A 25,036-nucleotide genomic window follows, 5' to 3' on the forward strand; every position below is an offset into this window, starting at 1 on the left:
AAAACCAGTTTCTAAAGTAGAACATGTTGTGAATCCTTGTAGCGTTCTTGACATTCAAAACACTATCAATCAGTCCATTGCTTTACATAACTGAAGATCTAAAGGTCCCTGGTTCGATCCCGGGTTTCGGCAAAAGCTCCCACTCTTTGTGGGGGAGTCGTGTCCTAGTGGTTAGAGAGTTTGACTCCTAACCCTAGGGTTGTGGGTTTGAATCTTTGGCCGGCAATACCATGACTTTGGATGGGTTAAATGCAGAACACGAATTCTGAGTATGGGTCACCATCCTTGGCTGAATGTCACGTCACTTTAACTTTAACATAAGCACAGAATCACAGTTAAGATGAAAACATCTGCGTTTATAGAGTGAAAAGTGAAAGATTAGCTTAACAAACTAGTACAATTCTTCACTCCACAGCTCAGCATCCAGAACCACACCATCAGCAAGAATCAATATCATCATTTTCTTTACAACCCTTTGAAACAACTGAACGACGAGGATAATCTTTAGAGCTAACAACACTGAGCCCATAATGCTTTAGTCCACAACAGCAGAACACATTTCCTTCAGGTCTACAGCGAGCCTTGAAAAATACCTTATAAAAGAAACACCTTGCAGAAACTCACCGTTTTGAAGTCCTGGTGGCTGCACTCCTGGCCCTGGAAACGGCAGTAGAGCATCATCTCCTTCAGGTCGTGGCCCACTCGCTCAGTGAACTCCCGCATACTGAATGGCTTGGGCCGGTAGTTAGTGAAGTTGGATTTCTCCGTGAGGAAGGCCAACACGTGGGGCTCAGCCAGGTGCGGCTCAGGGATCTGCAGGTGCACGTCTAGCAGGGCCAACAGTTCCCCGGCGTGGTAGAGGTCATTCTGCGTGAGACGCGTGAAACGGTAGGCGTTCAGATTACAGACGGTGACCGCGGGAAACACTAGGCTGCCAGAAACCACAGCATCCACACTCGTGACGTGGGGGTAGGAGAGGAAGTAAGCCAGCCGTTCGGTGCTCTCCAGGACAAGGAGCACCAGGCTGGCCAGCAAGGCCGCACTCCAGAGCAGACGGCGTGAAGTGGAGCGGTGAGAGGAGGACGAAGAGTAGGGGAAGATGAAGCGTAAACCGTGCAGGGTGCTTCGATGGGCGAAGGACTGCCAAGACGTGGGGCCTCCCAGGCTCCCCATGCCTCCGCTCTCGGTCTCACGACTGGCCTCGCTTCCACAGCCCTCCTTCAGGTCCATCACTGACACGCACACACCTGCAGGCAGACACACAGTGATTGGCAGCTTAAGCCCAGGCACCTTCTGGCATCTGATTCTGGCTATATTTCACTTCATTAGAGTTTCACAGACACATCAATAATATAGCACGGAATCCAGAGTCTTTCTTGAAGCTGCGGGTTTGACACAAACATGAAGAGACACTGTGACACTGTAAGGCTTTATGAAAAAACATAAAACTGAATGTAGACACTAGTGAGAGAGAGAGAGGATTTATATAACATGAACCCTACTGACCAAAGAAGCTGAAACAGTTTTAGACACAGAATTAAGAAGGGAAAGAAGTGAAACTGTAAGAAAAAGAAGGAGAGGAAAGATGGAAGGAAAGAGGGAAAGACAGAGTGGAAGGATGAAATGGATGACAGAGCCTAAGAAGGAAGGACAATGATAGAGAAGAAGAAAGCAAGAAGGAAGATGGGCAGGAAAAAAGCCGGGAACTAAGGAAGGAAAGAAGGTAGGAAGGAAATAGAAAAAGGAAAGAAAGAAGAATGAAGAAAAATAAGACAGAAAGAAGAATAAGAAGGAAAGAAGGAAGGTGGGCAGGAAAGGAAGAAGATGAAAAAATTGGGTTGAAGGAAGAAAGCAAGCAAACAAAGAAGGAAAAGGTGAAAGATGGGATGAAAGAAGAAAGTAAAAAAGGAAGGAAGAAAGGAGCGGAAGAATAAAAAGGATGGGATGAAGGAAAGAATGAGTAAAGAAATGACAGAAAGAAAGATGAGACAGAAAGGAAAATGAGAGAAGAGAGAAAGGTGAAAATGATATCGTGGAAGGAAGGAAGCGAGGAAGGAGAAAGATGGGATGAAGGGAGGAAGAAAAGATAGAAAGAAATTAACACAAAAAGGTTAAAGGAAGAAAGATAAGAACGCAAAGGAAAGAAGGTATGAAGAAATGCTGAAAATACATAAGAAAAAAATAATTCCAGCAGATATACACTAACACATATGCTCAGACAGAGACAAATCAAGGTACACAGACCCCCTGACATCATAGCCAAACTGTCTCCTGTCCAATCAGAGAGAGCGACACACATACACAGAGAGAAAGACATGGTCCATTGAACACTAGTACAGAGCTGCTCCTATAAATAAATATCAGCCTGGACCACACACACACACACACACCACTGAGTGAAGAAAGAACAGATCTTGCTCCAGTTAAGCAGGGTGAGAGGGTGGCAATGGAGTGGAAGATGCTGCCCAAGGGTTTCCCTCCGTCTGTCTCTCCACCCACTCCATCATTTCAGCCCCTCCAAATGCCAGGATCCTCCTTCTCTACACCATCTCCTCCTTTTACATCTAGAAATCTCTCTATCTCTAACTTTCTCCCACTTGTTTAAAATACGCTAAGACAATGCCCACAGAAAAAAAAACAGCATATATTTCTGAAACAGTAATGGCAATATAGTATTACTGCTTGAGAGTCATGCCAATAAAGCTATTTACACTCAAATGAAAAATGAAAAGCAAGTAGTACAGAGCTTAAAAAAACTATACCATCCCAAAATAAACACATACACACACGGTCACTGGACATCCAAAGGCGATTCTTAGCACCTCACGTAGCCAAACGACACAACATCCAGCCGTGCATGAGTGTGTGTGTGTGTGTGTGTGTGTGTGTGTGTGAGAGAGAGAGAGAGAGAGAGAGAGAGAGAGAGAGAGAGAGGCGGGTCAGAGAGGGCTGGAGAAGATGTTGTCGTTGATCCCAAGTCGACGGAGAGTTTAAACGCGAGCTTCTCCTAGTCTCGCGCTTCCCGCGCTAGTCCAACCAAACCATCACGCGCCCGGTGCTTCACGCGACCCGCCGTGTCCACGCGAGCGATAACTCAGCTGGTACAGATGTTAGATACCCGCACACTTTCACATGTAAAAAGCGCAAACTGAGGTAAAGAGAGAGAGAGAGAGGCTCGTTCGCTCTTGCTCTTCACGAAACGCTGTGCCGTCTTTCCTCTCTCGCGCTCGCTTTTCTCTCCTCTCCTTCCGCGTGCGTTCATACTCCTCTCCTCTCCGCTTAGAGCGTGATGGATGGATACAAGAAGCAGATTGTGGGTAAAAGGAGGAACGTGGAAACTGGAAATAATCAAATACGAGAAAGGGGAGAGGAAGGGAACACAGAGAGTGAGAAAAGAGGGGGAGATGACAGATACTGCATTTGGTGCCCGGCGGGTGACTGACTGCCATCACACTGGAAATGTGTAATGGAAACTGTGTGAGGCATCTTTAAGTTTAATGCTTGCGTGTGCACAACATTCAATGCACAAACACTTGAGGGAGGGGGGCTGAGAAAAGCAATATGACTGAAAGAGATAGACAAGAAAAAGAGAGATATAAAAAACAGGGATGGAGGAAGAGAGAGAGATGCTACAAGTGTGTCTTGTAATGCAAGCAGACAGGACAAGAGAGAGAGAGAGAGAGAGAGAGCACAGAGACTGTGAGATGAAAAATAAGATGACAGCAAGAGCTGAATTTGGAGGAAAGTAAGGATTTGCCAGAAGGGGATAAAAATACAATTTAAATGGATGAGCAGCTGGTGAAAAATTTGATATATAAAAATATATATGTCATTCCCCCGTCTCCGAGCTCCACTCTAGATCATTCTACAATACTTTTCACATTTATTTCTCCTTCCATCTCTCTTCCTGACAGTCATGTAGTGCGACTTTTCGGAAATGACATCGTCTACATCACGTTTTTCACGGCTCATCTGGCTGGAGATGCCAGACTGCATTAAGAGAGCAGAGCCGGAGGAAGTGGACGGCTACTTGAGCTCTCTTCACCTCTCATAAACCTTCCCACGTCAAGCCAGAACAAGACAGAAAGAAGCTTGTTTTATCTTTCACAACAGACCGTAAATGTCTTTCTCCGTTTCGTTGTCGTTGTTGTTTTCCTGGTTGGGTGAGGTGGAGAAAATGTTCCTCTCTTATTCATTGCCCTTGACACCCATTTCATTCTCCCTCTCCCTCATCAGTCTCTCTCTCACGCACTTTCATTCCCTCATTCCAGTTCCCTGATTTTCTCATCCGTTTCGGCCCGGGGTACGCAGAGGAACAGAGAAGGGGAACGAGCAAAGAGGTAATTTATGAACCTCTGCAAATACATTTACGCAAAGTGGGTGTACGGGACACACACACACACACACACACACACAGCTCTGATTCTAAGCGAGGAGAGCGTTTGGCACACAGATCAATAGGCGAGGCTGGAACTTTATACTGGAGCTCTGACAGCATAATGACACGAGCTCAGCTAAAGCTGTTTGGAAGAGTAAAGAGGATATGAGACACAGTCATGACCTGACAGAAAAACACATACTGCCTGAAGCATCATCCCTGCTAACACACGACGTAACAGTTACGTAACGTACTGGTAATTTTTGGTAATTCCATGACTTACCAATTGACAACGTAACTACGACGTCGCATGCCCGTAATTTTATTACCATCACATTACCAACTCACAACGTCGTCAGTACGTCCTTCCAACGTGACCAGATAACCAAGAACGTCCCAGATAGGTCCTCTATTGGTAATATATTGGTAACTTCATGACTTACTGGCAACGTAACTACAACGTCGTATGCACGTAATATCATTACCATATATTTTTTTACGTTCTTTATATGCTCTCTGAGTATAGAGCCATTTAAAAAGTGTAATTAAACTTCAGACTCAAGATTAAACGTTCCTTAAAGATAAAATATGTTTCTTTTCACCAAGTCAGAATATGGACATGCTATTAATATATAGTGACGTGACATACTGGCGCGCGCTTCCACAGCTGACGCACCGCGCGCACAGTATTGACAAGAAAAGAGTTGTGAAACTTTCTATTTCGTAAGGAGTTATGAACGTGAAATAGTGACACAGACTGGCTACACCATCTCATCTGCAGCAGAGATTGTTATGTATGTTGTATCAGAAGGACAGCGCGTTTGTTTGACGCACTTTTCACTTCAACTGTGTCTGACAGGAGAATTAGCTTTCTGAAGTGAGTTTTACAATTTATAATAAATAAGTTGGTTGATAAAATGTATAAAACAAAGTAAAAACAAAAGTCTAACGTCGCTAAAACCTTTTTTTATTATTTTATTGTTTTTATTAGCCTTCTAGCCGTTGAGTTACCATGGCAACCGCGTATACATCAGCTGCTGGAAAGGAGAGGACTCGTCTGACATTTTCTCTGTTTCTCGTCAGTTATACCAAAGAAAAGGCCAACAACTGCGACAGATTGGTTAAGTAACACGTTAATATCATCCACAGTCTACTTTAAGTACTTTTTGTTAATATTTATACCTCTGTGATTATGGTATTTTTCCTGAAATGTCTGCTATCAAGTATTACGCTAGCATAGAAACATAATTAACGTTATAGCATATTAGATTTGAGCCCTTATTAATGAAAGTTTGGCCTTTTAATTACATCTTATGCGTAAAGGATCGGTTTTGATCGTTTTGTAAATGTTTTTGATGGTAATTTGTCAATAGATAAATGAAGTAAAGTTAAGCTAATTAATTTAACCTAAAAATCTGCACTGTAGAGTCTATCAGTGAAGTCACTCGCGGTCTAAAATGGGCTGAAACTATTTCAAACCACTGTTTCAAGCTTGTTCTGATTTATCATTGTAAACAAATATTGATAAAAAAAATTGTACAGTGATTTCAGGAGTGTCTTAAAAACCCTCTAAAACAGAGGAGAAGTTCCAAGAAAATGTCTAACGGGAGCTGCTGACAGAGATAGAAAACACAGGTGATGCTACAAAGCTTATTAAATAACTTCATATTCATTTTTTACAATATATCATCATGCATCTGTAAAATCTAAACATGTGAATTCTGGTATCTTAAGATAGTTTTGTATGTTTTCCATATTGCTATTTTTCTTTTCTGCATTTCCCCTATTCTCTAGTTTGTTTATTTCTAATAAGGAGCTGGAGGCCGTGAAGATACAGATCCATGATATTGTGGAGAAGCAGGCCCAGCTGAGCGAGTGGAGAGCTGTGCTGGAAATATTCAGGGGTTGATGCTCATAAGTCCAGGGTAAGTATACAGCTAACCCTACTACCACCTCTACTCTGTGTGGTTCTCTGCAAAGGCCCGGTGTACCCAGGATGCGATCTTCCCAGATGTCCTTCACCCTATTTCATAGTGTAAGACATGATCCAGGCCCTGGGCGACGACCTCTCTCCATCCGCCGCCTCCGGTCTTCAGGATCTCCACCAGAACCCGATTCGCTCCACTTCGCGAGACAGAACACAACACAACACTGTGATCATCAGAGACTCCATCGTCCGGCACGTTTGCGCTATGTTAGCTGAAGGTAAAGTCCACACTGACTACTTCCCTGGTGCTCATGTTCTTGATATTTCTGCACAGATTCCCTGAAGAGTGAGGTGGGCATCAGAGCGGACGGAGACACTGAAGAGGGACTTCAGGAGCCTGATCAAGACAGTGCGCAGCATATCGCCTGCATGATGATCATCGTGTCAGGACCACTTCCCACGTATAGATGAGGACATGAAAGGTTCAGCAGACTTTTTGCTTTAAACGAATGGTTATAGTCATGGTGTAAAGAACAGAAACTGCCTTTTGTTAATAATTGGAATATTTTCTGGGAGCTAGGCTTTTTAGATCTTCTGTTGGACAACATCTCCAGGACACTTCGCTCCATATGACTAGTAAGCCAATTCTCAAATAACCGTTATGATGAATTTTGTTCTACACGCTCAAATAGAAGTACTACTACAATAAAGATTGTGTTTGTTCCAGTGTTAATTTTGACAGGCATTTTTGATTTAGCATTAGTCTAAACTCCACCAAACTACTGCTATAAGCATGAGCCCTGTCAGACTGGTTGTGGCGGAGGTGTTGCAACAATATATAGTGATATTCTCAATGTTACCCAGAAAACAGGATACAGGTTTAACTCTTTCGAAATACTTCTGCTTAATTTTAGACTGTCAGACATGCAAAATAAATCTAATGTATCTCTTGCTCTGGCTACTAGGGGTGTGATGAGACACTTATCCCACAAGATGAGACGAAACACGAGACTGGGTTCATGAGAGTGAGACGATATACTGTATATATATTTTTTTTTAAGAAATCCTCAATGATAAAATAAATATTTCATTTTTCTCTACTCCTTTTTCGTAGTACATACATTTTCACATCAATTTATTAAACATTAAAAAAAAAACATATTTAGGGCCCTAATTTTTTCCCCAGCATATTATTTTTTATTATTATTGTTAACAAATTCTGTATTTTAGCATGTCTAACTATTTGAATGCATAACACAACTTAATTTATTCATTTTATTTTTTCTTAAAGGTAGCCTTACTGACATAGATATAATACCTCAAAGTGTAATTACTGAACACTTCCTTGTATCGTGCATGCTGCATATTACTGATATTAACTATATTTCCAAAATGAGCATTATGAATTTAAGAGCCTTACATTACATTTATAACAATCATTGTTAATGTTTGAATTGTATTTCAGGGCAGTTTGTGAAAAGAGATCATCAAGAGAAGTCAGTTCCAGATCCACCCTCCACACCAGACCTCTCTCTCACGAGGATTGCTGTCTACAAGCATATTGTGTTCTTCAGCTCTTCAGACTTCGGTGGATGCAGATATTACTCAGGGACATGAACACTAGAATATTGCAAGAATAGAGAAAGTAAGAATTACTTAAGATTTTAGAATTTAATGTTAATTGCTTAAACATATACAGTATTGTTCAAAATAATAGCAGTACAATGTAACTTGTTTGCCACGTAGCAATAAAAAAATATACGAAAAACCTTGATTATTCTGGTTAGTCACATTGTACTGCTATTATTTTGAACAATACTGTATATATTTAGATATATTTTTGTGGCAGTGTGAACTGGCCATAATGCTGTATGATAGGTGTGAGATTCATTAAACTTGATTTGCTATAATACATCTGTTCATAAGCAATTGCATATTATTTTCAATGAATTATTTGTAGTGGTTTGGTTAAGGGTGTGATTAGCTGAAGATTATTGTGGGATCTTGTGATTAGTTGATGAATGTGTGCATTGTTAATGATAATATTTAAATGCAATGTACTGAGTGCCTACTAAGACTTTTATGTTGGACATAATGTTTTGACCCTGGATGCTTACAGAAGGGTATAGATATTTCAATATATGGAAATGTATTTATTATTAATATATCTCAATCTATGTGCTTCTGTATGGGCTGAATGCTTTCATTCATATTTCGCTGTATATCCTGTTTTTATTAATAATCTGGGTGTATTACTGTTCATATTTGCTTGTTAATAAATTAACTGAATTCATTTCGAGTATGTATTCATCATTCACAGCTGCTGAAACATCCTTTAAATTAGTTTGGGCATATGAGGACATAAATTAGGTTCAAGTGCTGCATGTCCGCCCATAGAATAATTATTAAAAAAAATGACCAACTGATTACCAGCACACGACCACCGATCCGCGACGTTGCCACAACGTCGCAGTTACTTACTGGCAACGTCACAAAGTTACGTTGTGGCGACGTATACGCACCTTTCACTTTTCCGGTTGCCACGACGTAACTAGTTACGTCGCCACGACGAAACTTTGGTCACCAGATTACGTCGCAGTTACGTAACAGTTACGTAATGTTGTTAGCAGGGATGTCCATTCACCCAAATGGATATTAAATGTAACTTTCAAAAACAAATGGTATCTTAAAAAAAAAAAGAACTCATACCAACCCCAAACTTTTTTCACTTAAAATATTTGTTTATTTTTACAGATTATACACAAAATACAATTAGATGTAATTTACACCTGTGATGGCATAGCTTAATTTTGTAGCAGGCATTACTACGGTCTTCACTGTCACGTGATCCTTCAGAAATCATTCTGCGCTGCTAAATATTTATGTGGATACATGATTTTGTCAAAACAAATTTATTTCAAGATCTGTGGATGAATAAACAGTTCAAACTGATCGTTTGTAACATTATAAATGTCTTTACTGTCACTTTTGTTCAGTTTAATGTGTCTCTGCTGTGTTGAATTAAAAAAAAAAACAGACTTTGAACTGTCTAAAATCCTATCACTCACAAATGTCAGTTCAATCAAGTTGCACCTTCCATTAATAATGTTCACCCTCACATCATTTAAAACTTTAAATTTAAATGTTTTTGCTTGTGGAATAAAATTAAAGCAGCACTTTCCATTCAACAAAAAATGAATGGTAATTAATGACTGTCAAGTTCTTAATTTTGGTTGGATCACTTAAAAATGATTAGATGACAGTCTTTTTTCATACTAAAAAATTTATCAGTAGATTTCCCATCTCATATTTACTGGTAAATCTATTTCCCCCCTTTGTATTAGCTCACCAAGTGACCCTGAACTAGCACCCCTTAAAAATAAAAAAAAGACATAAATAAATAAAATTAAAAAAAAGCAATGACGTTGCCATATGGTCCACAAAGAATGTCCGCACATATACAGTACACTTCACATTGTAACCTTGTGTTGATATTCCTGATTTTTATTTATTTATTTATTGAGATGATGTGGACATGTACTCCTGCTGATTCTGGCACATATTAAAATTCTGTTGGATCTTTTGGATTTTTGCGCCACAAAAACATAAATATATAATTTTTTTCAATGTCTGTCGCAATCGTGTGTTGATTCTCCTCATATTTAATCAGTCAAAAGTTTCTATCTGTATTTTATTTAGCTACTTGGTCCATATAAGGGATTTCCTGGAGCATAAGTTCTATTACTCCGATGAGTCTCGCCTGTGGACTTTCTGCACAAAGGCGCCCTCCGGCGTCGAGTATGAATGAAACATAAATAACATGGTTTAGCGCGCCAATAAAGCTCGCATCAACCCATTTAGAGTAAACATAAAAATAAATACTTATTTTTAAAGATATTTAATGTAAAAAATAATAGGGAAAAAAACACTTTTAGACTAAAAATTCAGATGGGTATAATTACAATAGAAAGGTGTCAGCAGTTAACAGTTTTAACAATCAAGTAACATTACCTTTTTCAATGCTAGCAAAATAATACAACTGAACTTACTTTCTGTACAGTGGCGAAATCTGCAGGATGATAAAGACGGAGAGGGTGAACAGTTTGTGGTATTGCCCCTCTTACGCTCACTGTTGAAAGATCATTCCTGCAGTGACCAACGAGTCATTTTCTCTGAATGAAAAAAAAAAATCAAGCTAACTTTTTTAAAGTGCATGTAGACTGTCTTGTCTTTCTTATCTGACAACATGCTTTCACACCGCGTTGGTAACGGCGTGCGCTTGTTTTACGACAGGATGCTATACCGCCACCTACAATGGGATGCCAACTAGATAGTTACTGCTGGTGGATTATTTATTTCAGTCTTACGTACTATTCATTTTCAAATATAGCAGCAACATAAGGATATTTCTGTTTTTCAATATCACGATTATCGTAAATATGGTTTGTAAGGTGTGTTCTGCTCCATCTAATATTAGCTGGTTTTACACAAAAATTCCCTGTGTGAACAGCCCCTTAAAATGCAAAGGAGGAACAGTTGCCCTGTTATGTGTTGATGATCAGCAACAGAAAACGAGACACATCCCTTATGAAAAAGGCAATCTGAAATGGAAAAATTGTATTTATTTATTTGGTTGACTAGAACAACCCCTTTTTGGTCTGTTATGGAAATAATATAGGACTGAACAAATCTTGTCAAAAAAACAGAAGGTTATTGCTCAGGTATTGCTCTAGAGCGGATGATAATTGTGACCGTTTCTCTGAATTTGAAGACAGTATTCTTCACAGATACCTGTTATTTTCAAGAAGTGCGAAATAACAGCAAGTTGACAGCAGGCAGGGTCACTCACATCGCTCTTAACCAGTGAACTGCACACCACAAGACCTGAAGGAAAGCAGTGAGAACAGACCTGTCTTGGTCAAATTTAGACCTGCAGATTAAGTAGCTGCACATCAAAGACAGAAATTCACAATTCAGCAGAGGGAAACAGATAAATACATGAATGTTTTTAATAAACTTGGCACTCTCAAAAAGACAAGATGGGTGTAAGGTCTTCTAATCAATGCTGAAGAGCTGGGTGATTGATCCTTCAAGTGTCTCCAACAATCAACGGCTTTTCAAACTGACAGAAGACCCGATACTGATTAAATCTGGCTTCCGTTCAAGTGTCAGTTAATTACTCGAGGCAAATTACTAAGAACTAAAGAAAAGGGATGGAACAGTAGTCACATCTTTATGGACTGGAGCTAAAGAGCTTGTGGAGGCACATTAGCCTCAGTAATGACACGGGTCTAATTATTAGTGCGCGTGTCGCCCCCTAGTGACTGATACACATCCTACATCACACATAAATACTTCAAATGTCTCTCTAGAAGAGATTATTGGGGGGATTCATCTGACAGGAGATAGACGAGCCAAGAGCGCTGAGGATAAGTGAGCAAATCTCTAATTTTATAAAAGAAATGAAATAAGTCGAAGTAATATGCCTATTTATCTCTTTAGTATAGAAATTAAGATGAGTAAAGAGTCCAAATGAAAGGGGACATAGGCCTATTAGAAAAGATGGCTGTAATTTAACATCTGCTGATAATCCCTATCCTCTATCGCTTACATATGCCATTCACAGCTCGTCTTGCACCAGTATCTCTGTGGAGGCACCGATATTGCTGACAGCTGTAGGGCTTCCAGACTGTTAATGAGTTAATGAGGCGAATAAGTCAAGGTCCCTGTGCCCCCTCGAGCTGCAGTAATGAGCAAAGTTTAAACATGGATTACTCCTCCTCCGGGCCCTGGATAAAACTCACATTCATTCTCCGAGTAACTACTGATCTGTGACACGCTGACAGATTAGATCAGATCCCGTCTTTGTTCTGAGCTCAATACTAAAGCAGTGTCAAACTTAAGAACAGCTCTATTAAGGGATGAAAATGTAAAAGTTCAAATCAAAAGCAGTTAAAAGTTGCATACAGCTGTTTAAAGATGACATCGCTTTTCATGAAACATACAAAGCTTCTGGAAGCAGATTAATAAAAGTGCCGCCCAATATTATTGGCAACCTTGGTGAATATGAACAAAAGGTGGCTTTGGAAATACATTTGCATTGTTTATCATTTTTATCTTTCTTTCAAAAAAATTACAAAACTCGAACCTATCCTTGAAGTAAAACAAAGGAAAGCGGGGGAAACCTGCCGAATCACATATTATTGAAAATTAAGAGATATTGATCTAATGCAACTGTACAATGTTTGATTTATTAGAAATATACAATTTTGTCCCCCTTAAGAATTCTGTTTTTATTTTAAAGTTGCAAGATATTTAAAAATGTATGTGTGCAATGTATGTAAATGTATGCATGACCTATATACAAGCATATGAATATTTACATTTTGTACATGTTTAATTACCCATATTTTAATTGAAAACAGCAACACAATGAATGCAAATCTAATTATTTTACTCAAATAGCCTATAGGTTTTAATTAAGAAAAGGGAAATATGTCGAAAATGTACATCTAAGACATAATTATTAAATTATAATATCAACAATTATAACAAGTATTACAACTAAAAATAACAACATGCCACTTGGGACTTCTGCAATAATTCTAGAGGAGCAATCTCACTCCAAAGGGTCTATTATTATCTTTTTACTTTGAAATAAAACTACATTTTACTCCACAAATCAAAATATGCACCAACCCCTCATTAACAGATCAGTTAACCTCAAAACTTTTTAGGCTGAGTAAATCTCACAAATGTTAATATTCAAATGATGTAAAATAAAATGTTTTAATTAAAATAGCATAACCATTTATGAAAAGGGTTTAGATTTTGTACCATCTATGGTCAAGAGAAACTTCATATATGTGGCTATAAGACCCCAGCTAATGGATTTTACTCTCCTCTAGCTCAAATAATAAGTTATGCATAGAGGACAGGAGGTTTAATATTTAATCAATTAATTATTCTATATAAGGTACGCCAGGGAAGACTGAATAAGTACTTGCACCTTCATGACTTTATAATCACTCACAGTGAATAAACCTAATCTAGAAATCAATAATACACATACCGTTGAGACTGTGAGACCAAAGACAGTAATGAGCAATTCATAAAACATGAAGATTAATCAAAACAGGTAAAAATGTAAATTCAAAGATGGCGGTGAAAGACAAAGAACCATGCAGGGACTTCCAATTATAATCAATGAAATGATCAAATAAATGTCAACCACTCAAGACGTCTTGTGGAAAGACATGGAAAAGCTTTTAAACAGCGTGAACAAACCCCATTATGCCAGCCACTCTTCTAGCACATCAGAAATGACTAATTATGCCATTTGAGTCCTTTAAGGGGGAACCCAGCTGGCAAACTGTAGCCTTAATGGCTGATTTAAATTCACAAGGAAAGCTTGCCAAAAAAAAACATCAGATTACTGGGTAATTTCAGCATGAAATTAATATTAATCTGTACAGACATGTTCCTTCAACCCATTTATTACTAGCTACAAAAGCATGTGGTATTTGTCAGCAAGACTCAATAAGTGAACACATCATTTACGGGTCAAATCAGGTATTTATTCTTTCAATTTATGCATGAGACAAGGGACTCGTGTATATTTACAAAGGTTTGCACAAAAACTGAACAAAAGTAGTCTGGGTGATAGGTGTTGCTTGTTTATTAGTGTGTATGGTCACAGTATGCATTAATATGAGACAGGCTCTACAACTATACTTTGTATTTAAAGTGATCTTGTGATTATTGCAATCCGTCATATGCATCCGCAGGTAACTCCCCGAGCAGCTCATCAAGGTCATCTTAAAAGAAACATTGACAAACACCGATTAAAACTACAATCCACACACTGTCTTCAAAAAAAAAAAAAAAAAAAAGGCAACACCAAAGCATCTGAAAATTAAAAAGCTACATTTTCTTCCCCATCTAAATACTAATAGATAGTAAAACTTAGCATACCACCCTCTGTGTGAAACACAAACCGTTATTTGCTGAAATTTAATAGAGTCTAGTGAATTGCGTGATAAAAGCCATTAGGATGATTGCATTAATCTTATCTTAAAATCTCACATCGCATGTTCAAGTAAAGTGCAAACGATATAAAAAAAAAAGTTTGTGATTGGAAAAAGAATCCAGCTTAGGGGTGTGCGATAAGAAACATTCATCACAAATCATGATACACTCAATGTTGGCTGATTTCTAAATCACACTCAGCTCATTCCAGGCCTGACAGAGCCTAGGGTCTAAGGTTATAGATACTACAGTAAACCCATGGTCAGGTTTGGATACTGATGTAGATTCAAAAGCGGTCTTATCATTGCTGCTTTGTGTGACCCATCTCGTTTTCTTTCTCTGTGCTTTTTTTTTTTTTAGTACGTTAAAGCAGTTAAATATGGTTTAAATTAGCTTAAGTATTGAGTCATTTAGGGGTCAGAAAAGAGTTTGTAACAAAATTGTGCCAAATTCTAATGGGTCTGACAAAAGTATTCATTTAGACTTGGCCTGGCGCCCTGCCAAGATTCATTTCAACAACGTGTTTTCTAACTTTATACCTGATGCTTTTAACATGCAAATGATGTGCTTCATGAAATTATAAAACAGTTAGTTCTGGTTCTCTATTTTAAATGGTCAAGTAGCACTTCAGGAGTGCTTCATCATGTCTATGTTTTTGCCGTTGCCGAACAGACTAGATGTAGGAACTAAATGACTAGCTAGTTATTTTCTCAAATTATGCATTATACGATGATGGTAAGGTACCAAAACATGTTGCCGTGTGGTAAACAAAATCCAGAGCAGGTTTTGCTTGGCAGTGGGAATGAAATACATGAATCGATGAGTATTTACAGAACATTTAGGGTTTCAGGGGGTCTCGGTCCACTTCCAAATCAACTCTGGAGCAGGTTGAATAATACGGGCTATGAACAGATAAGGAACTAAAAAGATCTAAAAAAAAAAAATAATTTTATGTGATGTGTGGGAATCCCAGTTTGCGAAATTATGTCATGAACGCGGACCAATATTTTTGTGATCATATCTATTTGTCTTTTGTTTTGTATCTTTATGTTTGTTGTTAAACATAACCGTGAGAACGCCAAGCGACACTGGACTAACGGTAACATTTTCGTTATTGGACCGGACCAAGGGAACCAAAAGTACACCCTTAGAGAAAGAACAAGAAATCTGTCACTCCACTCACATACTCCGTTCCACACCAGCTTTTGGCCAGTACATTGCTTTGAGACTAAAACAGCACACTTGCTTGTGATATTGCTTAATTGATGATACTCCATCATACACACCTGTGTCCCATGCTGTGTCTCCGGTTGGTCTGGACACTGTAGGCGCTTGACAGAGCTCATTAGAGACAGCTGCAGTGTCTAAACCATCAGGAGGCCGATTTTCACTGAGGAACACATTTTCACTGTCGTCTTCGTCATCGAAGTGGAGCTCCATCAGAGACACCGGGCCCTCTGCAGGCCTTGTGGATTCACTGCGCAATGTAAGCTCCTGCATGTGCATGCAACAACCAGAGTGAAAGGAACACAAAACAGAAAGGAATATTTGAGGGATATTTGGAAAAAGAAAGCATCTTTTGAGGACAGGTATTTCACAAACAAACAAGCAGAATGCTGGAGACCACCATATCGCGCTCATTAAACACCTGGAGAAAGGATTAGAATATGACAACTACAGAAAAGTCTAAAACTGGAAAACAAAAGGTGACTCACCAGTGGAGAGTGGGATGGCTGGGAGTTGTGGAAGACCCCATCAGGTGGGTATATCCTGAGAAGGTTATTGGGTGTGACGTTTAGGTAGTGATTTCGGTGTGATGGTGAAAACACACCCACCTTTAAAAAAAATTAGAATTATGTGGAAACAAAGTAGAGGATGGGAAATCATAGAGAAGAGTGAAGGATCTGGATCTACAAATATCATTAAGGACAATCTTGTTATGCCCACATAAGAACCACAGCTCTGTATGAGCTATCGGAGTAATCTAAAGTGTATTTACTTCCTTTGGTAGTCTATAATTAGGTCTGAAATATAGTTACTTGTTTGAGTAGTAACACAGCTCCGGTCTTGAGCTCTCCCAGTCTTTCCTCTACCAGGCGACGATGAACTGTGCCCTGCATCTCACCTTCACAGGGCCAAAGAAAAAACAGAAAAAGAGAAGAGGTCAAAAGAGACTTCTGAAAATAAGAATGCAATCAGACCACGAACACCAGCTCAGTCAGTGACCCCCTGATTTCAGTCACTGTGATTGTGTGTGTGTGTGAGAGAGAGAGAGAGAGAGAGAGAGAGAGAGAGAGAGAGATGGATATGGTAATATATCACAATGGAGAAACATTTTCTAAATACTTGAGCAACTAAATGCTTAAGGCAATTATTATTTTCCAGTTTATCGCATTAAAAAATATTTAACGCAATTAATCCCACCTAACATTAAAGTTTTTAAAAATACAAGATTCATTTCTGAAAAATGTGCGATTAGTAAAAAAAAAAAAAAACACATACATGCACATACACACATAAATGCACACTACGCTTCAAAAGTTTGGGATCAGTAAGATTTAAAAACTTTTTTTTACTGAAGTTACAGAAAAACTGTAATATTGTGAGATCAAATAAATACAATACATTACAGTTATTACAGCATAAAGTGCTCAATAAATGGTTTAAAAAGCACCCCGGCCTCATGAAGTTGGATGAGAGAAAGAATCTGCAATATGGTGGTGACTTTGAAACAGCTTAAATATAGTTTTGTGGTAATGTATATCCCCTTATTGTTAGTACCTGTGGGATCTCTGAAGACGGCCTTGGCATCTGCATGTGTGTGTGTGATACTCTTCAAGACAACAGCCATATTAGGGACCTTATTCTTAGCTAGCTGCCTGAGAGCAGCCTGGAGTGAGAAAGCAATAAGTCACAAATAAACACCAAAGAAAAAGAAGAGAATAAGAGAAAAGAAAAAGCATAAGTTGCAGCACAGCCTCAAGGCCATTGGTAATGAATCAAGTGAAAAGCTAATCAGCATTTGTCAGCCTAATGAATATTTAACACACGTGTACCATTAGTAGAGGATCGTTATGACACACTGGGCAAAACACATTAAAATTACATTAATAATCACTTTAAGATGACTGATGACAACAGTGATTATGTTTGTGTTAATCATTTGGGGAGCCGAGATTCTTCATCTGTTCTGATTATAGCCATGGACTTCCACTTTAGGCAGAAATAACACAAATACAGATATTTATAGTACAAATCTGGATAAAACCGAAGAAATCTGCAGACTAACAAAGTTCTATCCCTAACAACATTTTTAGCACAAACACTCAGATAAGCTCATTTGAGATTTCTGAGGAGCTCACCTTGCGGAGAACCATGACAACACTGTAAGAGTGCAGAAAGCAAGAAGGGTTCTTCTCGTCCAATCCCATCTCAGTCTTCATCACTGCCCACGGACCCCTGCTGAACTCCTCTTCCTCACTCATCTGAGAGCTGGAAACCTGCTGTGAAAAATGGACACCTTATCTGATGAATGCAAGTTTGTGAGTATGTGTAAGAGAAAAGTGTACCTGTGAGTGAAAAGTGTGCAAAAGGTGTTTTAAAAAAAAAAAAAAGCAGAAAAGGATTCACAATATTTTGGTACCATATCATATTTTTCATTATCTATCAGTGGAGATTGGATTTTTAATAATGCAACTTTTTCCCATTTTTACATTTAGATTGTGCGTGCCATCATTTAACACTAACCAATTCAATAACACTAAATATAATACTACAAAAAATATTTAAATAAATATCCATCTTATGGCATGATGCATAAAAATTTTTTATCATAATTATTCTTTTTTTTTTTAGCAGCCACAACTGGCACAAACATTAATACTTTACTTTTAAGTAATGCTTGTTTATATAAATTTGGTTCTCCTGACACTGGGAATGTATTTTATTTCAGTATATTTATATAGTACTTTTTTATTAGTATTTTGAAAGAGCTTTAAAAATTGTATATATGGTTTTCACTCTGATTTTAGTTTAGGTAATTCTGATATATGCATTTATCATTTTTAGCATCAATTTTTTTTTTTTTTTTACTTGCAGTTAATAGTAATATAAAGGTAGGGTATGCATTTTCGGAAAGGCTAGTGATAGCAAGCTAGCCTTGAAAGCAAGATCCCCACCCTTATTTATCTAGATGGCAAGACAACATTTCTAATGTTTGTTTACGTTTAAGTGTTTTTACCATATTAATTATATATTAAGCTTTCCCCCCCCCAACTACAAAAAAAAAAAGATTTTTTAGTTCAGCACAATTTAACATACATCACTTCTTAGCCGAGCGACAGCTCCATGTGCAGGCGTCTGAGGAACTGCCACAACAATCTCATCAAGACTCTGTGCACTTGCCTACAAGACAACAAACGGAAATAAAACCATGCAAATGGAAATAAATTAGAAATACTATTCATAAGAAATAAGTCCTTTGATAGCAGTGGGAAAATTTCCAGATTGCAGGGTACAGAACAACAATAAATATCAACAACCGGTTTTAAAGAGAAACAACCTTGCAGCAATTCTGAGCAGAAAATATTGCGTGACATTAACGATGATAAGCTAAAATAGTGCTTGGATGACCTGCAGTGGTAGTGCTCCCGCCGGGCCAGGAAAACGACGTGCTTTGGCTGGCATCATGCGGCTCTGTGGTCTCTGAGGTGTCTTGTTGGCTGCAGACACCAGCTGGACCAGGTGATTAGTCAGGACAGGCGTGTTGAGACCACGAGGTGTAAATGTGGAAGAGGACTCGGGTGTAGAAGACACAGAGTGGAAAAGAGACCCTCGGGGCTGCAGCGGGGTCCTCGGTGTCAAAGCGCCCCTCTGGCACTGAGGCGACGCAGCTGGAGGCCTGGGAGTCACAGGTCTGGGGAATCGTGAGGCTGGTGTAGCGGGACCGTGCATGTGATTTGTATTCCGAAAAGGGGTGGATGGATACATGGGGCCTTGGATGGTGGACACAAATGAGGTGTTGACTAAGGGCCGTGTAGCTGACACTGAGGAGGTAGCGCTGAACCTCCCATGAGAGGATACTTCTTGTGCTGATGGCCTCATGCGTTTAGCGGGTGAAATGTTGTCCAGGGGTGCAGCTGGATTATTCTGTGGCTCAGAAACCATCTGAGGAATGCTATCCAGTTCCTCCAGATCCACATCCCAGTCATCAAACTCATCCAGAGGAGGGAGCTCTCTCTGCGGGACTCTAAGGGATGCTGGCGGTGCAGGGTTTACTGGGTTAGAGGAAGGTTGACAGGATGCCCCCGGAGCTCTGAGAGAAGAAATGGAGGCAGAGATTGACTGATGGCAAGGCATGGAGAGATCTGGTGGGGCTTTGATAGAGCCACATGCTGGAGTACGAAGAGTCAGAACAGAAGCAGATTCAGATGTATTTTTCCCAGGGCCTGATGGCGAGCTAACAGAGCTCGGCTGTGCATTTGAGGATTCAGATGATGGTGCAACAGAAGGAGCTGTTGAAGATGCATGCTCTGATGGACACGTCCAATCTGCTTCAAGCAAATCCTACCGATGAAAAAGTATGGATTACAAGACAACCAAGCAATTGTTCGTGTTGTCATTGGTACAGTAAATAAACTTTCTAGAAATCAGAACATAACGAATTATAATTTATAGCCTGCCATATTATTTCTAAGCACATTATTAAGTGTACAGATAACATGCAAGTGGCTTTACTCGACTATACTAACACGCTAAAACTAAAAGTTAGATTCCACACCTCATCATCAAACTCCTCTCCAACGGTGAACAAGCCCTTCCATTTATTACAAGCCTGTATCAACAAACAATAAATATCATCATTACTAATCAGTTCACATAGTTGTTAGTTAACAAATTAGCTAGCTGTTTGTATGTATCTTACCATGGCTGTCATGTCTGTTCAATTAATAAGAGCAGATATATAACGCTACACGTATCTATCGACTGTTAATGTAAGCAACTATCCATTGAAAGCTGTGTTCTCATTTGATATGCAGACATTAAGAAACACCGAGTAAACATCGCATAATCTCCGATTTTCACAACCTTCGCGCCGCCACGTTCAAATACGTCACTCACGCTACGCAGGTGACGTGTTGCGCTTGACGTGTTGTGTTGCCGCGCGCAGCTCTAGTGACGCAGCGCCATCTGCTGGACTTATTTTTTACTGTCTATGGGACTTGTCCACTTTGGGGTAATAGTAGCATGCCGAGATGAAAGATCGTCTCAATTTAGCCGAGATTATTGGCAAAGGCGAATAAGATATTACTTTAATTTACTTTTTTCTCTCTCTCTAATAACACCTAATATGAAGAAAATCGCATCTATTTTCTACCTCGACGAGTTTAAATTGCATCTGCCTTTTATTACAGCAACTGCTGTCGCTAAAGCTTTATGGATTTTATGGCTGTAGAGCACTCATAAAATGTGAGGATATGTATAGATATTTCTAAACATGTAAGCGAGCTTCTCGGTAGTGACAGGTTAAGCATAAAATAAAAACTATTAATTATGTGGCTAGCGAATTATTATTTATGAAAATTAAAGTCTACAAAACAACAGAACTGAGCTTATAAGCTACATGAACTTATCACACTGAAACATACCAAGTTGAAAAAGTGTTTGAACGTTGAAATAAGTTAACAGAAACAAGTTTGTCATAGAACTAACATTAAGCCACAATTTTTTGACAAACATACGATTACTAAAACTTAATTAGAATAAACTAAAAAAATTGTAAAGCCTATTCAAATATTACTATAGTACAAGATTAAAAGTACTACAATATGTATGTGTATATAAGTTTATAAACACAACTATATATATATCTATCTATCTATCTATATCTATCGCCTGGTCATTTGAACCAGGTGTTAAAGGGGAATCCAAAATATGAAATGTTGAGGGATATATAAGAGCAAGATGCTTATGTAAAGAGACATGCAGACTGAACCAACAGTAAAAACAGATTTAGAGAACAGATTTTTATTTTCCACAATACAGAGATGCCATATTGTTAAAACAGTCCTAGAACTTCTGGAACTGCTTCTTGGCTCCAGCAGCCTTGGTGACCTTCAGGACGTTGAACCTCACGGTCTTGCTGAGGGGTCGGCATTCTCCAACTGTAACGATGTCACCTACGGTCACATCCCTAAACAATCGGAGAGCATTATTAGTGATATTTCAAGAAGAAAAATATTCGGTGATCAAAACTTATACAAACTAAACTACATTTAAAGCATTATCTGCTGCATCAGTGAAGCCATAAGGCAGTGTCGTCAGAGTCTAACAGACTTGGAAGACCATCGTGAGAAAAAACATCATTTGCAGCTGACCGTTTATTTAAAGCATGTTAAGCCCACAAAAAGGGTCAACGATATTGTTCAGCCGCTAAAAGAAAGCTGCAATAGACAAACTTTACCTGAAGCATGGAGAAAGGTGGACAGACATGTTCTTATGCCTCTTCTCAAAACGGTTGTACTTGCGGATGTAATGCAAGTAGTCCCGCCTGATGACAATGGTCCTCTGCATCTTCATCTTGGTCACCACACCTGGAAAAAGACAAATAAGTTCACATACACTGTATATCAACAGCCAGCAAACAGAATCTTCAATTTCCAATAATTCCTAAGATACCCCAAAATTAGATAAAGGGGAAGCATCAGTAAAGCCATTAGGCATTATCCTCAAAACCCAAAGGGTTCAGAAGACCATCGTGAGATAAGACATCATCTGCACCCCCAGATTACAATACAATTAATTAAACTACACAGACTTACCAGAGAGAATACGGCCTCTGATGGACACATTTCCAGTGAAGGGGCATTTCTTATCAATGTAAGTGCCAGCAATAGCCTGTGGAAGTGAAGCACAAGCAATTTAGGCACTTGAACTCAACTGAGGTTGCACAATGGTATCTTAAAATCAACAGCATCAGCAATGCCAAAGGCAGTATCCTCAAAGCTCTCTTGGAGTCTAGGAAGACCATCGTGAGAAAAGACATCCTCTGCAAACTAAAGTTACACTTGTGTGTAATCACAATCTCACCTCTCTGGGGGTTTTGAAGCCCAAGCCGACGTTTCTGTGATAACGTGGGAGCTTTTCTTTGCCACTTCCTTCAACAGCCAGAACCCGCTTCTTGTTCTGGAAGATGGTGGGCTGCTTCTGATAAGCCCTCTCGTTCTGAAACACCACCACAAGCACAGTGTCAGTCATACTCCTCACAAACTAATGCATGTGCTTGAATAACATTCATGTGAAGTTACGGAACAAACTCAGATCAGTAGATCAAGGTTTCCATTAGACATCCTGGACTATTAGTATATCCACACCTACACCAAACCTGAAGGACTTTGGGAGACAAGTGTTTTCCATATTAAAATGCCAATTCAAAACACTTGAGAGGTTTTATGCTGCATCAGTGATGCCATAAGGCAGTGTCGTCAAAGCCTGATAGACTTGGAAGACCATCGTGAGAAAAAACATCATTTGCAGCATCATTCCCATTGAGACCATTGTTACAGAGATAAAAACATAAACGGTATCTTCAGAGCTTTATCTTTTTTAGAGTCGTACGATTATTCCTTCTGGATGACATCCATGTGCTGTCCATGCCTTGCGAACTAACTCGGCTATTTTACCACTCAATAAGACAGATTAAACACAGCTATTTTTTTTTACACCACAACTTGGAAACAAATAAACAGCTGCAGGTTTAAATAAAATCACTTTCTGCTGGTCGGATAAGGCAAGGCCGCTCGCCTTGCCGTTCATGAACGCTTCCTTCCCGTTAACCGGAGACAGAAAACACATATTCTAGTCTCCAGTGTGATCCATTTCGACATAATTGCATCCATCGTGCTTTCTTTGCTGTCTATCTACTAGAATTTGTGACTTTGAGCTAAAGTTTAACGTGAAATCAAACGCGTTTCCACGACCACGCCGTTCAGACTCGCATACCTGTGCGTCCGCCATCTTCGCCAGCCGAGTCGTAAAGAGGACTACACATGCGCGAGACAGACGGAAGAGCTGTTCCGCGGACGTGACGACACACTGTGGGTGGGGCCGACTGAACAGTTTGGGAGACGGCAACAACCGGAAGCTAACAATAAATTGAATTTATCAACGTCTACACTTTTTTACCGTCTATGGTCTACACCTACCCCCCCCCCCCCCCGCCTTCCCTAAACCTACCCCCCCCCCCCCCTTCCCTAAACCTACCCCTTACAATAAGGCAAAAATAGTCATTATTATAAAGTTGTACAGTGTGAGAAAAATTACACTATATTGATGTGCGCATGCCCAGTAGAAACTTGCTGTATGTATGCCATCTAGCCTTGCCTTAACCGTTATCCGTGGTTATTTGATTATTTACATTTAAACAACTTTTAAATCGCAGTAACAGCACTGTGTGCGTCGTGCGGTTGGTCATCGTCTAATTTCACTGTTGAGAAGGTATTGAATGCTTAAATCTCTCATATTTATTTACCCATGTTGGGAAGTACATTAACTAGCTACATTTAATTACGTAATATAATTACACAATCTTGTAATTGTAATCAGTCACATTTACTCAGAAAAAATACAGTTACTTATGAAACGTTAACAATTACAAAGAGGGTTACATTTGAATTTTTCACACACACCCACATATTGATTTATTTGACTTTCATAAATTGCACTGACTGCTCTAAAATATGAGACAGCAATGTTTCAGGAGTTTAGGACACATAATATGACACATGTTTGTTCGATAATTGTTTTATTTTCTATAAAATAAGCAGGTTATTAATATTTGATTAACCTTAGTCAAATCAACAACAACAATAATAATGGAGCAGTTTATTGAACAATTAGACAAAATAAAATAATAATAAATAAAAAGTTTGTATGTGTGTGCGTTTTATTTGTGACAATTGATGCTTGTATGACTCATATAGTGTGATATAAAGGACTCGAAAAGGAAAACACTTCGATTACATTCTGAAGCCCAAACAGAGCAACATATGCTTTTTGTTACAGATACTGTTCTGCTATCTTGCAACATGAGATCTTTATAACATGTCAAGAACGTTTATTCTGATTATTCCCTATTATTTTTTTAAGTGTGCCGCACAGACTCGCGAGCGACTTCCTTCCTGTCCAAGAATTGACGTCACGCAGCGGAAGACTTTTCACTTATTTTCTTGCTAACATGGCAGCGCCGTCGGGTGGAGGCGATACGGGTAAGTGGCGCTTTCATGTTCAAATGATGATTTTCGCCCGTTTCTCCCGAGTCGTAACTCAGATGTCCGACAGAGCATACAGACCGGCGCTTTAATATGTATTAGAATAGTATTTATCATGTGAACTGTGAGTTTTCTCAGTGTCGTTCACTGTCACAACACCGCTGTCTGTCTGAAAACATGTCTGTACACATACCGATCACTGGCTGAACGACCAGCGCACAGACCTTCCGATTAACGATAACGACACGAGTTAAACAAACAAAGCACAGTCCCTTGGCTGTATCCAAAAGTGTGCCGTCTACCCAAACAACTCTTTTGGCCGTCACGCGCGTTCCAAAGAATTCCTGAGCATTTTAGGCGCGTTCCAAACGTTCGATTTGTTCAGAACGCGCCCATGATGCCCAGAAACGCGGTCTCGGCAGGCAGCACTCTATT

The 25,036-nt window shown here is 39.2% G+C and overlaps 2 protein-coding genes, 1 long non-coding RNA gene and 4 other non-coding genes across 10 annotated transcripts; 1 reads left to right on the top strand and 6 right to left on the bottom strand.

The window, feature by feature from the left end:
* The first annotated feature begins 5,086 nt into the window (after positions 1-5,086).
* LOC113075568 (uncharacterized) lies at positions 5,087-8,026 on the top strand. 3 transcript variants are annotated; one of them, XR_003280984.1, is made up of 5 exons: positions 5,100-5,255; positions 5,370-5,498; positions 5,921-6,013; positions 6,192-6,941; positions 7,771-8,026. It is a non-coding gene; the product is annotated as an uncharacterized LOC113075568 (long non-coding RNA). The 3 variants fall into 3 exon arrangements; XR_003280983.1 differs by lacking the exon at positions 7,771-8,026 and having other exon boundaries at positions 5,087-5,255; positions 6,173-7,097; XR_003280982.1 differs by lacking the exon at positions 7,771-8,026 and having other exon boundaries at positions 5,089-5,255; positions 6,192-7,097.
* Positions 8,027-13,962: 5,936 nt separating this feature from the next.
* LOC113075570 (uncharacterized protein C17orf53 homolog) lies at positions 13,963-20,539 on the bottom strand. Of its 2 annotated transcripts, none has more exons than XM_026248251.1 (10): positions 20,257-20,539; positions 20,113-20,166; positions 18,966-19,898; positions 18,654-18,737; positions 17,696-17,833; positions 17,115-17,223; positions 16,373-16,458; positions 16,049-16,168; positions 15,620-15,827; positions 13,963-14,122 (listed from the first exon to the last, which is right to left on the bottom strand). In XM_026248251.1, exons 1-10 carry the CDS (start codon positions 20,266-20,268, stop codon positions 14,064-14,066), a joined length of 1,803 nt encoding a protein of 600 aa, XP_026104036.1. In that variant the 5' UTR covers positions 20,269-20,539; the 3' UTR covers positions 13,963-14,063. The 2 variants fall into 2 exon arrangements, with proteins under 2 accessions (XP_026104036.1, XP_026104035.1); XM_026248250.1 differs by having other exon boundaries at positions 17,696-17,836.
* Positions 20,540-21,341: 802 nt separating this feature from the next.
* On the bottom strand, positions 21,342-23,490 carry LOC113075571 (40S ribosomal protein S11). Its single transcript, XM_026248252.1, has 5 exons — positions 23,334-23,490; positions 22,422-22,556; positions 22,154-22,229; positions 21,796-21,925; positions 21,342-21,525 (listed from the first exon to the last, which is right to left on the bottom strand). The coding sequence occupies exons 1-5, from the start codon at positions 23,346-23,348 to the stop codon at positions 21,402-21,404; spliced, it is 480 nt and encodes a 159-aa protein (XP_026104037.1). The 5' UTR covers positions 23,349-23,490; the 3' UTR covers positions 21,342-21,401.
* Positions 21,619-21,703, bottom strand: LOC113075573 (small nucleolar RNA SNORD35). The gene has a single exon (XR_003280986.1). It is a non-coding gene; the product is annotated as a small nucleolar RNA SNORD35 (small nucleolar RNA).
* On the bottom strand, positions 22,027-22,111 carry LOC113075574 (small nucleolar RNA SNORD35). The gene has a single exon (XR_003280987.1). It is a non-coding gene; the product is annotated as a small nucleolar RNA SNORD35 (small nucleolar RNA).
* LOC113075575 (small nucleolar RNA SNORD35) lies at positions 22,299-22,385 on the bottom strand. The gene has a single exon (XR_003280988.1). It is a non-coding gene; the product is annotated as a small nucleolar RNA SNORD35 (small nucleolar RNA).
* On the bottom strand, positions 22,783-22,867 carry LOC113075572 (small nucleolar RNA SNORD35). Its single transcript, XR_003280985.1, has one exon. It is a non-coding gene; the product is annotated as a small nucleolar RNA SNORD35 (small nucleolar RNA).
* Positions 23,491-25,036: the final 1,546 nt, after the last annotated feature.

The sequence above is a fragment of the Carassius auratus genome, unplaced genomic scaffold, assembly GCF_003368295.1.
Source record: "Carassius auratus strain Wakin unplaced genomic scaffold, ASM336829v1 scaf_tig00017184, whole genome shotgun sequence".
Taxonomy (NCBI): Eukaryota; Metazoa; Chordata; class Actinopteri; order Cypriniformes; family Cyprinidae; genus Carassius; species Carassius auratus.

Coding starts and splice junctions, on each gene's coding strand:
- LOC113075571 (XM_026248252.1), bottom strand. Junction 21,926..22,153: donor CAGAGGCCGTATTCTCTCTG/GTAAGTCTGTGT, acceptor GTCTTTTTCCAG/GTGTGGTGACCAAGATGAAG. Junction 21,526..21,795: donor CACCTTTCTCCATGCTTCAG/GTAAAGTTTGTC, acceptor CCGATTGTTTAG/GGATGTGACCGTAGGTGACA.
- LOC113075570 (XM_026248250.1), bottom strand. Junction 17,224..17,695: donor TTGTCATGGTTCTCCGCAAG/GTGAGCTCCTCA, acceptor TTCTCACTCCAG/GCTGCTCTCAGGCAGCTAGC. Junction 15,828..16,048: donor AGCCATCCCACTCTCCACTG/GTGAGTCACCTT, acceptor ATGCACATGCAG/GAGCTTACATTGCGCAGTGA.